Here is a 12246-nt window from a genome sequence, read left to right on the forward strand (position 1 = left end):
TGCCGCAGAGCCAGAAGCAGATTCGTACTTTCTTGGGGATGTGTGGATACTGTAGGTCCTGGATCCCAGGTTTTTCTATTCTAGCATTACCATTGCAGGAGCTAGTCTCTTCCTCAAAACCAGAGCGTGTTGTACACACAGAAGAGTCAGAGCAAGCGTTCTTTAACCTTAAAGATAGTCTGACAAGAGCACCTGCATTGGGAATACCTGATTATGAAAAGCCTTTTGAGCTATTTTGTACAGAAGCTGATGGCTGTGCAGCAGGTGTCCTCGCACAGAAACATGGTGACGCTAGCAGACCGGTAGCATACTACAGTGCACAATTAGACAATGTGGCAAGGTCACTCCCAACATGTCTCAGAAGTGTAGCAGCAACGGCCCTTTTAGTAAGTAAGAGCGAAGATGTAGTATTAGGTCATAATTCAACCATCTATACACCCCATGCTGTATCAGCTCTGTTAAATTCAGCCCAAACCAGACATGTTTCTTCAGCTAGGTTCACAAAATGGGAACTAGCCCTGATGGCACCCTCAAACATCACCATCAAACGATGTAACACCTTAAATCCAGCTACATACCTTCCGTATGTGTCTCAAGAGACACAAAGGGTGGGAGGTGAGGAGACCCTGGTTGATGATGAGTTAGGCAAGAATACTGACACGCATGACTGTATGGAACACCTGAATCAGACCTTTACTGCAAGGCCCGACATACGTGACACTCCCTTAGAAAAAGTAGATTTTACGTTTTATACACACGGAAGTTGCCATAGACAGACAGAGACAGGAGAGCTATGTACTGGTTACGCTGTTGTAGACGATCAGGATGTGGTAGAAGCTGAACCCCTTGGTCCACCTCACTCAGCCCAGGTGGCGGAACTAGTAGCACTAAGGAGAGCTTGTGAATTGGCAGAGGGTAAATCAGCCAATATATATACTGACTCTAGGTACGCCTTCGGGGTAGTGCACGATTTTGGGGCCCTTTGGCGTCTTAGAAACTTTACGACAGCAGCAGGTACACCAGTAGCACACTCACAACACATAAAAGGACTTCTGACAGCGATACAGTTACCCAGAACAGTAGCCGTCATAAAGTGCAAAGCCCATACCTTTGAAGAAGATCCAGTGTCATTGGGCAACAACAGGGCAGACGAAGCTGCTAAATGGGCAGCAGGGCAACCTATGACTGTATCGACCGAGACTATGATGGTTTTTCAGACATTAGACACGCAGAAATTAATTGAAATGCAAGATTTGTGTTCCCTGCAGGAGAAGACGGTCTGGAAGGCGAAGGGATGTGGTCAAGAGTCCTCAGGACTCTGGAGGGATGGACAAGGTAAGCCTGTAAGCTCCCCGAACATACTATCCAAGCCTGGCTGAAGCAGCACACGGCCTGACTCACCTGGGTAAAGAAGGTATGTGCAAACTGGTGAGAGCATACTGGTGTGCTCCCGGATTTTCCTCTCAAGCTGGTAAGAAAGCAATGTCATGTCTTACTTGTTTGAGGAAAAATGTTGGGAAAACTATTCCAACTGAGCCATCCCACATCCCTCCTACAGACGGACCTTTTCAGGTAATACAAATTGACTATATCCAATTACCACCGTGCAGGAATCTAAAGTATGTGTTAGTGTGTATTGATGTGTTTTCCGGTTGGGTAGAAGCATATCCGGCAGTCACTAATACTGCTGTGTTCACTGCAAAGAAAATTGTACAAGACTTTGTGTGTAGGTTCGGTATCCCTAGAATCATTGAAAGTGATAGGGGTACCCATTTTACTGGTGATATCTTCCAAAATATGTGTAAACTCATGGGAATCAGTAGCAGACTTTACACCCCTTACCGACCACAAGCCAGTGGTAAGGTGGAGAGAGTAAACGGTACTATCAAGAACAAACTAGGTAAGATAATGGCTGAAACTGGGTTGGCATGGCCTGAGGCTTTGCCGTTGGTCCTCCACAGCATTCGAATCACTCCTAGACCTCCTCTTAATCTGTCCCCCTTTGAGATACTGTTCGGACGACAACCTCATTTGATCGTGAGTCCACAAGACGACTTAAAGTGTAATAATGAAGTGACTGTACAATATCTTATAAGAATGAGTAGACAGCTGAAACAACAACAACAAAAACTAAAAATGCTGTTACCTGGTATGCCAGAGACGAACTGTCATGATGTTGAACCTGGAGACTATGTTATGATCCGCAATTTCTTACGTTCAGGTTGTTTAACAGACCGTTGGGAAGGCCCGTACCAAGTGCTGCTGACCAGTACTACATCACTGAAGGTGGCAGAGAGAGACACTTGGGTCCATTCCACCCACTGCAGGAGAGTCCATAATCCGGAGAAAGTGCAAGACAAGACTCAGACCGACGACATAGAGCTGTCACTTGTGAGCCTGTTCCGGGAGACCTAAAGCCTGCAGTTGAGACACCTGAACCAGAGACGTTGCCTCAGAACTATCTTTCCAGCGATGGAGTGGCAGTTTTTGTTTTTCTTTTGTTCCAGGATTTTCCTTGTTTTTACTTTTTCTAGGACATTCTATTTTTGTGAAGGAGGATGGAGGACGGAGGAGAGTTCTGGGAGTGATACGGATGAAATGGAGGCCGAAGAAAAGTTAATAGGATATCCTGAGCAGCCCATTATCAAACTTGGTCCAGGGGTTATGAAAAGGTCTGCTAGCTCAGGAACTCGGAGGCAGTGTGAGGGGCTATTGTCTGATGAGTATTGTATCTGCAAGTTCTGCAACTCCCTAGTTGAAGAGAGATGCATCCAACGATGCCAGTCCCCCAGTACTCTGAATATAGGCGGGCATCCTTTGGAGGATTATCACTCCCTGGTGGGTAAGGTGCTAAACCAAACCGAGTGTTGGGTGTGCTCTCACGTGCCTCAAGGGCAGCATAACATAGGACTAGTGCCATTCCCTCTAAACATATCCGAAGTACTCGAATTAAGGGGTGGGAGGCCCATAGAAGGGAGGTACAATAACACTAGGTCCCCTAGTCTGACGCTTCGACAATACTCCATAGGCAGATCTTTGCTGTGCCTAAACATATCTCATGCAAAGCGCCTGGAGAATTGGGAGGCTGACCTATCAGATCAGACAATGGCTCGCCACACTCATTTTAGAGAGAGACTCACAAGGTCACTACTAGGCAGGAATGTTGATGGAAGTCACAAGTTAGGGCGTATAACCAAACATAAGAAGGTATCTATTGGAAAAGTCTCTACAGATAAATGTGAAAATATCATTAATGCCGACACGTGTCTAGAGCAGATGGAGACACTAGGCATGGGTAGTTTTATCAAAACTCTGTGTGATATAATTCATGGGCATACTGTTCCTTATGTTCTCCCTGATGATGTGTATTTTGTATGTGGAAGGAAAGCTTATTCCTGGGTGACTCCGAGTTCCAAGGGCTTGTGTTTCCTAGCTAAACTGGTTCCTGAAATCATGACTATTACTCATGAAGAAATTGTAGATATTCACAAGACTACATCACCACCATACATACACACACAGTATGAACACCGTGGCAAGAGAAATATGATTCCTGGTGAGGAACCCATAGCTACAAAATTGATTAGTGAAACTGCTGGTTTCCAAGTTATGGTTGCTCTAGATCTCACCAGGACCACTCGGGGAACATTAAACTTTAAATATATCCAAGACCTAGCTAAATTAATAGATAATATCACCGAGATGTATGATGACACTTTCAGGTATACTGGAAGGGAGCTACAAGCATACAAAAAGGAGTTGGTGCAACATAGACTGGTACTAAATTATCTCACCTCTATTACTGGTGGGTACTGTGTGACACTGGCCACCCAGTTCGGTGTCAAATGTTGCACGTACATTACTAATAATACTGAAGACCCTAAAGAGGTTATAGACCGGAAGATGGATGAAATTTTGCAGCTGAAATGGGAATTTCGAAAGAGCCATAATTCTTCGTTATATGAGGTCGGGGAAAAGGTGGCGGGTTGGTTTTCATGGTTGAACCCAGCAAAATGGTTCTCCGGTCTGGGGGAGTGGGTACAGGAAATGATTGCGAGTGTAGGTAAGCTCCTTCTCCTTATACTGGGTGTCATCTTAGCAATTGGTTTAGTTGTCAAATGTGTTCCTACTGTGTTGAAGTGTGGAAAACGGTCTCATGGGAGTAACACTGAGAAAGAGACTGAAAGGGTGGTACCAGATACTGAGATCATGGTCTGTGAAGAAGTATTGTATAATCCTGAACTTGAAACGGTGATTGGGTGATAGTTTATTACACTATCAAAGGGTGGAACTGTCGAAGTCAGCAAATTGGACAAAGTCATTTCAATTAAAGTCTAGCAAACTTGGTTGTCTTTGTCTGAAAAGATGCGTACGGTACGCTATGACGTACAAGGGCACGCTACGACGTGAAAGGGCGTACGCATCCACTACACGTGGCAGCAACAGTAATCGGTCTTTTACCATACATTCGCACAAACACGCATACTTATAAAATAGTACACATTAATGGTAATTGCAACACATAGTCAGTTATGTCGAAATATAGTAGTATTTACATGTTATATCAGAGTTACATGCATATCAGTGAAATACACGGAATGGGTTAAAGGAATAACATCATGAGTGGTATCATAATGAACCTTATTACATATCCTACTGTTTTGTTCACTCTGCGAGGGAATCGCAGAGTGCATACGCAAGTTATGAATGATAGGGAATTATGAACTACTTCAGACTAAGGAATCCGGGCGGGAAGAGCAGAGCATACCCCCTGCAGAGATGACCCCCTCCTTTGGATTCCTTAGGATGAACCAGCCAATGATTGACGACCCCTTGGACATTCCTGAGACCCGGACCAATAGATGCAAGCTATACCATCTTCATTGTATTACTGTATTTGATTGTGTATATAAGCAGCAGCTTGTGATCCAGAATGCAGACATCTTGTCCCCAGACTTCAGGATTGAATGACTGCACTGGATCCAGAGCGCCTGCGATAAGTAACGGCTGTATTTACTATTACTTCGCTTGAGCATATTATTCCACTTATTGCGAATAAATCTTTGTGCTTTGGAAACACAAATCGAGGTTCGACAATCATTATTGGTTAGCGACAATACGCACATAACAATATACACCTCAGAAATAATGAATCTCCTCTAGCATAGTTAAAACAAAAACAAATTTCCTCCCCTGGTCTCAGAAATAAAGTTATTTATTTTACCAAAATACACACAATATCAACAATAAGTAAATGTGCAATTATATAAATAAGCGCCCTGCGCTATTTCCTTTAAATAAATTTATACCATAAGTTATTTATAAGTGATGCAGTCACAACCTCTATGTATGCTATATTGCTTGAGGTTCACTGGTGCAGCTGGCGGTGGAATGTAAACCGGTTCCCATTTAGCATTCTCTCTAATTACAGGTTTCACTGCAGAAATTGTGAGGGCTTTTACAGAGCAACCAAACATATAATGGCCACTTGAGGTAGCTATGGATTTCCCCCTTAGGGTGTCCATGCCAATTATATTGTCTGGTAACTCAGAGACAAACACTTTAGCATGGAACCATGGACCACCTCCAGTCCGCATTCGGCAGTGAACCGTGGCCACCCATGACTGCGTACCTCCTAAACCTTCCACTGCTACACAACTGATGCTGTTGCTAGGTGCGACCTATGAAACCACTGTTCCTGTGTCAAGCAACAACGCACAAGACGTAACTGACTCTCCCTCTCCCCACTTGATTGCACAATTTACATAAGGGCATTGATCTTTGGTTTTCAGTGCACAAATATAATATTTAATCACCACCCTTGGTGGGTGGTGTGCCAAAGACCTGCCTTCCTGTCCTTGTAGAGGTTTGGAGACTTTCCAAGTTGTTGTCAATGTAGGATGTGCATGCCTAGTGTCCAAATCCATCTCATGTAATGCATCTCTCATTTCCTGATAGGGTGAATAGAGTGGAGGAGGAAGTGCCGATCAAGCCAACATGCCCATCCAAGCTGCCCAAATTGCTAGCACAGGTTTAGTTAGAGCAGGGACACAATATAGGCTGGTAGCAGAGTGGGGATTAGGGCAGTGGTTCCCAAACTGTGTGCCTAGGCTCCCTGGAGTGCCTCGGCGATCTCACAGGGGTGCCTCGGCCAGGACCAGTGGTAAGTAAGGTGGGGGACTACTTGGTAATAGTTTTGGCTTAGGGGTGCTTAGAAAAAATTATGGAGACCCTGAGGGTACCTTGAATTGAAAAAGTTTGGGATCCACTGGATTAGGGGCATTTTACCATAGAAATAGACTACATTATGGTGCTTGGGGCGGTCCAGAATTAACAACTGGGGTTGTTTAGAAGTGAAAACACCTTTAAATGGCAGAGTGCCGCATTAGTGGAGGGTAATGAAGTGATCAGTGATCCCTATTAAGGACACAGATCCAGTGCACTATGTTTTCAAACAGACGGTGACAATATGTCCATCAAGCTTTTGATGAAAAAAAAAGTTGTGGTAATTCCGTAGGTTGAGCTGACTGGGGCTTGACAGGCAGCACACTGTCGCTGCCGACAGCTGCACACTATGTGCAGGTCAGTTTGGCAGCGACAGTGTGCTGCCCAGCTGCTCTGATTGTGTTTTAAACACATTCAGAGCAGCCGGGCAGCACACTCACCCTACCTGTCACTGCCAAGCAGACCTGCACATAGTGTGCAGCCGCCGGCAACCTCAGAAGTCAAAAAGGGGGTGGGGCCTAAATTGCCCGGGGTACAACAATTTTCTAGATCCGCCCCTGCATCTAACTAAATGGCCACAAGCTGTCTTATATCTTCTCTTGGGGGGGGAATCATTAACACAAGAATTTTTAGAGGAAATGGCTGAGAAACTTTGCTATAGCCAATTATTGTCTTTACATATAAGCATGGTGATACAGTCTCAGCGGACATTGACGAACTACAATTCCCATCATATACTTACTGATTTTGGTTGTAAGGTCCTTAATTATATATCAACTTACAGGGTTCATAAAATATGGCTGGATTGTAAAATCTGCAGAAAAAGTAACAGTGTTACTGTACAATGGTCAATGTTGAAAAATAGGAATGAATCTAACAAATAAATTGGGACTGTGCGCATGAAAACATAGGAACAATAGGCTACTATGCCCCAATAATGATGCACCAAATGAGTCACATGGAGCAAAAATAAGAACACCAGAGACCTAGCTTGTCTACCAGGGTTCTGCTTTTCCCACTTATTCTCCTACTTATCCTCTATCACAACCACTATGGCTGATACTAGCACCCCAAGAATATTAACATCACCCATATGTCCCTGACCATTACTCTCACCACTTGTTTCTATAGCAACCCAACCTCTGCCAGGTCGCTTAATAGATGTCAAAGGGCGCACTTCCGCTGTCTTAAAGGGCTCGGGCCACACCCACTTCCGCTCACTCAATGCAGTGGCAGCTGCGCGCCCTGGCCAATCAACGATCAGCTTTTATTCCTCGCTTGCCTCACCTTTATCCTCAGGCGTTAATGAAGACTGGCAGGTGACCGACCAATCAACGTCCGCAATGCATCAGGAGGCGGGAAGTAATGTCATCTGAATTACTATTGGGTAAGATTCCGAGAACGCTCAGACATGAGCTAATCAGCAGCTAGTATCTCTAGCGGTGAACCATGGAGGAGGAGCCCGGGGAAAGCGCTCAGTGGAGTCTGATGGCGGTTTTTATTGGTCAGTTCTCATTCACGTCACCGCCCCCTTTCATCATCCCACGGCTTCATTGGCGTGCGAGCGCTGGTGAGCGAGGTGGGCGGGGTAAGGCGAGATTGGGACGTCATGAAGGAACTGTCTGTGCGCTCCCCTCCCCCTACTCCCATTCTCCAACCCCACCTACGCCGCCTCCGTAGCGTAACTGCTTTTCTGCGCGCAGTCGCTACGTAACTCGGTTGAGAGGGAGGAGAGTATTGCAGGAAAAAAAAAAAAAAACCCGACAGGCAAATGCGGTCAGTCGAACGGAGAGTGACAAAGGGAAAGAGAGCGAGCTGCAAGCCGAGATCGGGGCAGGAGACCGGAGATATCGCCACCGTTCCGCAAAGGATCACGGGAAACCCGCGACCCGAAGCGAGCGGAGACACCGAATATCCGTTATTTATCGGGAGAGACCCGGATCACCGAGTGTGACCCCCCCCCCCGGGACCCGGACAGAGACTCCGCCCCTCACAGTTATCGGGTTCATTGTCTGGGAGCCCCCATCTGTGGCCCCCCCCTGTGCTGGCCTGGTGCCGGGGAAGGAGCCGCTATGACCGCAGTGTCTGCTCCTCCTTTATTCCGGCTGTGAGAGGGGCAGGAGAGACCCCCCCCAACCTGAGAGAGCCTGAGACCCCCCCACAAGCACATCATCCCTCCAACCTGAGAGCCCCCCCAAGCACAATACCCAGCACCCCAATCTGAGGCCCCCTCTAACATCACCCCCCAATCTGAGGCCCCCCTCTAACATCACCCCCCATCTGAGAGACCCCCCCAAATCACCTCACCCCCCCAATCTGAGACCCCCTCTAACATCACCCCCATCTGATAGAACCCCCCCCATCTGGGAGACCCCCCCCAATCTGGGAGACCCAACACCTCAGATCTGAGACACCCTGAACATCATCCACCCCCAGCCTGAGACCTCCCCAACGTCCGCCACCCCCCAATCTGAGACTTCCAACATCATCCAGTCTGAAGGACCCCACCAGCATTGTGCACCCCCAGCCTGAGGGACCCCCCAGCCTCCTCTCGCTGCTATAGACTGAGACCCCCTCCCCATATTGTATTCGGTGCCCCACATGGGCCTGTGACCTCCCCCCTCTGCTGCTACATTGTGTCCTGGAGCGCTGACTCTGGGGGATGCTGGATAAGGAGTGACCTGGACAGACACAGGGGAGGAGGGAGAAGGTGACAGTACACGGGGTGGAGGGACCACCAACGCTTTCAGAACCCCCTTTTCCATCTTAAGTAAAGGGGGTGAGAGGTTGCTTGGCTGGGGGCCGGGGTCTTGATGTTTTGTCCTCTGTCTGGTTTTTATAACGAAGAGTGAAGGAGGAGCAGAGCACCATGTCGGGGAGGCCGCGAACCACTTCCTTTGCAGAGAGCTGCAAACCTGTACAGCAGCCGTCATCTTTTGGCAGCATGAAAGTCAGCCGTGAGTATCCACTCCATCCTGAGTGTCACTTATTGAGTGCCAGCCTATTGTGTTTTGTGGCATGTCGGAGGGACCCTCTGATAATAAGCCACCTGCTTTAGAAGTGTTAGGGCTGTGGTCATCAGTAGCCTGTATGGCCAGCTCTATCACTGGCTAGCTGAGTGTAGGGGAAATGATTTCATGTCACGATCCCTCGCCTCACTCTACCTAACGGATATAAATGTCCGATAATCTAGTGCTAAAATCAATTCTGTATTTTATACCGTTCTGTTATTGGAGAGTGGGCACATCCTATATGGTACACTATTATCCATTCAGGGACAGCGCAGCCTATAACGTCAGTCCATGGGACCTTGTAGTAAGCCAAATTGTTAGGATATTTATTCTTTCACATGTATGTGGCAATTATGATGATCCCTTGAATGAGTCACCTGCTAAAGTAGGGATAACCTGATCTGCTCCCTCAGTGTCTGAGTGTTGAGTAACTGTGATACTATGTAGCGCAATATATTTCACCTGCAGCAGTTCAATTACCGGCATTAAGAGGAATGTTACGTATTTTACCACCAAAATATCTTGAATCTTCCAATAATAAAGCAATCTTTAAAGCCGAATAATCTTTAAATGTGGTATGAATTGGTGTGACCTCACTGTCTGTCCTCTGGTCTTTCTGGCTATGCTATAATGGGCATCATATAATGTGTGTTTTATTTCTGCATTGGTGTGACTGCAAGACCTTAGATTCAGATTGCACAACCATTTCTCCCTGTCTTTGTAAATCACAGGACCTCAGTGTAGTTTGAGATTAAGCTCTATCCTCTGTGGGAGAGCAGAATCCGCCATTGCTGCAGAGCGGACGGTAAAGGCAGGTCCTTCTGGCAGCTGCATGGTTAAATACTATAGAGGCTGGTAACATAATGAAGAGCAGTGTCTTCTTCATCTCTATGGTGCATAATGCTCTTGCTGTCTACAAGCCAGTAGCCGGGAAGCCACATTTAATTCTATCGAGCTGTCTTTCAGCAGTTTCATTTAGCAGATCAATGATGTTTCCTTGCATTGTGTAGGGATCTGCAGCTGTCTTGGTAGGCTTGCAGACAGCCCCACCTTAAATGCAGGCTACGGCTCCCTCAGCATCAAAAGGGCCTCTTACACCGAGCAGTCTAATATAAGATCCCTCCCTCGCATCCGCTATGTGGACTGCAATCTCTGTCACTGTGTTCTTGGATGTAAGGCTTGTGTAATGGTACATGAGCCACCAGCACTGTCCTCGTCTCCCCTCCTTTTCCAGCAGCCTTGCTTCCTCCTGCCCCACCCTTTTTCACCTTCAGTAGGCAGAAAGAATACTGACCCATAGATAAGGCAGCTTCTGCGGAGCTGCTGTGCCCTGCACAGTAATCACTTACCCTTCCCATGAAGAAGGCACTCGGCTGGCCGGCACTGCCCTTGGGAAAGGCATCTTACCTCTCATTCACTCTCTACATAGTAAAAACATGTCTTCCTTCATTAGCCCCTTGTGAAATGGGCACATCGTTTGTGGTTAACCCAGTAAATATACCACTAGTCTATTGGTGCAATGCCGGTTATTTATAAATCTGTGTTCATTTGAAAACGTTCCGAAATACAGGTGTTTTGGAAATTCATTCTCCATTGTATTTTCATTTCATTCATTTCCCCATTTCACTTTGCAGCTGAGAGGTTGTGGTTCTAGTCAGCATGAAGTATTTATACATTTGTGTACAACATTTATTCAGCCAAACGTTCCTCTGTAAATCTGCACATACATTGTTGTAATGTTTCATTGTCACTTATTTCAGGAGAATCTGCCAGTTATTTGTCCCACATCACCTGTGTTAATTTGCTGTTTTTTTATGTTTCAGAAGAGATTACATTGTTATTCAATGTTTTACCCTTAAAATTGACTGTAATAATTACACTTCTGACAATGAGGTCATCTCCGGAAATCACAGACATTATGTGTAGGCTCAGCTGTCTCCCACTGATTCTCTTCCACAATTCCCTAAATGCTCCCCACAAATCTACCATAATCCCAAAATGACTGATGCACGCACACAATACAGAATAGTCTACTACTTAGACATTGTTTCATTATTGGTTGTGACATAGATATCCTGGGAAACTCGTTGTTCTTTGTGGCGTACGTTATTCTGGGGTCCACCAGTAAATCTTAGGTGGGATGTTGGCATTATGGAGAAGTCCTCTAGTTTGTTACCGGCTCTCGGATGTCCCTATGCTAGGCGGCTGTCACATTAGTATTTTGCAGCCAGTAGCTGTCACCCAGCTTTCAATGGGAAATTCTGTTTCCCTGGCACCTCTGATGGATTGACCGTATGGAATCTCCACTTATTGCTGAGTCTGCAAAGTGAGTACTAATGCTGTATGTTGTTTGCAGTAATTAATGATTCAGAGATTCACTAACGGCCGGGATCAGAGGTAGTGTTGGAATGCATTATACAGATATGCATATTGGCCAACATAAGTCTTTGGAAACTCCAGGGCAGCTGCTCCTCTGGTGCAGTAAGTGGCGCTGCGGGCAGGAAATCTCTCCTTTCTTATAGGGTTTTGCCCAGTGCTACTTGCCTGATACAGTTATGAGGCAGCTGCTGGATTTGCCATCCACGCAGACATTGGACTCCATCCAGGACCTTGCTAATCGCACCAACTTTTGTTTTCTTCTCAAATAGTCTCACTTTAGTCGCATTAGACCTGATGATACCAAAGCAGGTAATTCTCCTCCTGTTACATGCAGAACATGTAGCAGCTTGGCCAGTGCTCAGACAGTGGCCGTCGGAGCTGCTCTGCTCTCAGTGAGAAGCTCTTGTGCTGCGGACGGGGCGAGAGGTCATAGCGGCCGCTCTTGAATATCCATTAGACTATAATAGCTGACACTGTTTGTCGCTAGGTTGTAAGTGACCCCTTCTGGGAGAGACAGATGCTCCTTTTACTTGTTCTCTGGGATGTTGGGGTTTGTTTATTGTTTTGGTGGTGGGGGGGGGGGGGGGGGGGGGGCTGAAAGTGATAAAAACGAATACTCCAGGTCCATCTA

General features: G+C 46.3%; 1 protein-coding gene and 1 long non-coding RNA gene across 3 annotated transcripts in view; one reads left to right on the forward strand and one right to left on the reverse strand.

Moving 5' to 3' along the window:
• Window positions 1-7425, reverse strand: part of LOC142139667 (uncharacterized) — a 62852-nt gene extending 55427 nt beyond the window's left edge. The window contains exons 1-2 of the long non-coding RNA XR_012688251.1: window positions 7342-7425; window positions 6968-7039 (exon numbers count right to left, since the gene is read on the reverse strand). This is a non-coding gene — a long non-coding RNA (uncharacterized LOC142139667). The remainder of the gene's footprint in view (window positions 1-6967; window positions 7040-7341) is intronic.
• Window positions 7426-8602: 1177 nt separating this feature from the next.
• GSK3B (glycogen synthase kinase 3 beta) overlaps window positions 8603-12246 on the forward strand; it is a 57112-nt gene continuing 53468 nt past the window's right edge. Inside the window, exon 1 of one of the 2 annotated variants that reach the window (XM_075197475.1) lies at window positions 8603-9182. In XM_075197475.1, coding sequence (XP_075053576.1) covers window positions 9095-9182 — 88 coding nt within the window. In that variant the 5' untranslated portion in view covers window positions 8603-9094. The remainder of the gene's footprint in view (window positions 9183-12246) is intronic. The other variant, XM_075197476.1, reaches the window with a different exon arrangement.

Source organism: Mixophyes fleayi, chromosome 2, assembly GCF_038048845.1.
Source record: "Mixophyes fleayi isolate aMixFle1 chromosome 2, aMixFle1.hap1, whole genome shotgun sequence".
Lineage (NCBI taxonomy): Eukaryota > Metazoa > Chordata > Amphibia > Anura > Limnodynastidae > Mixophyes > Mixophyes fleayi.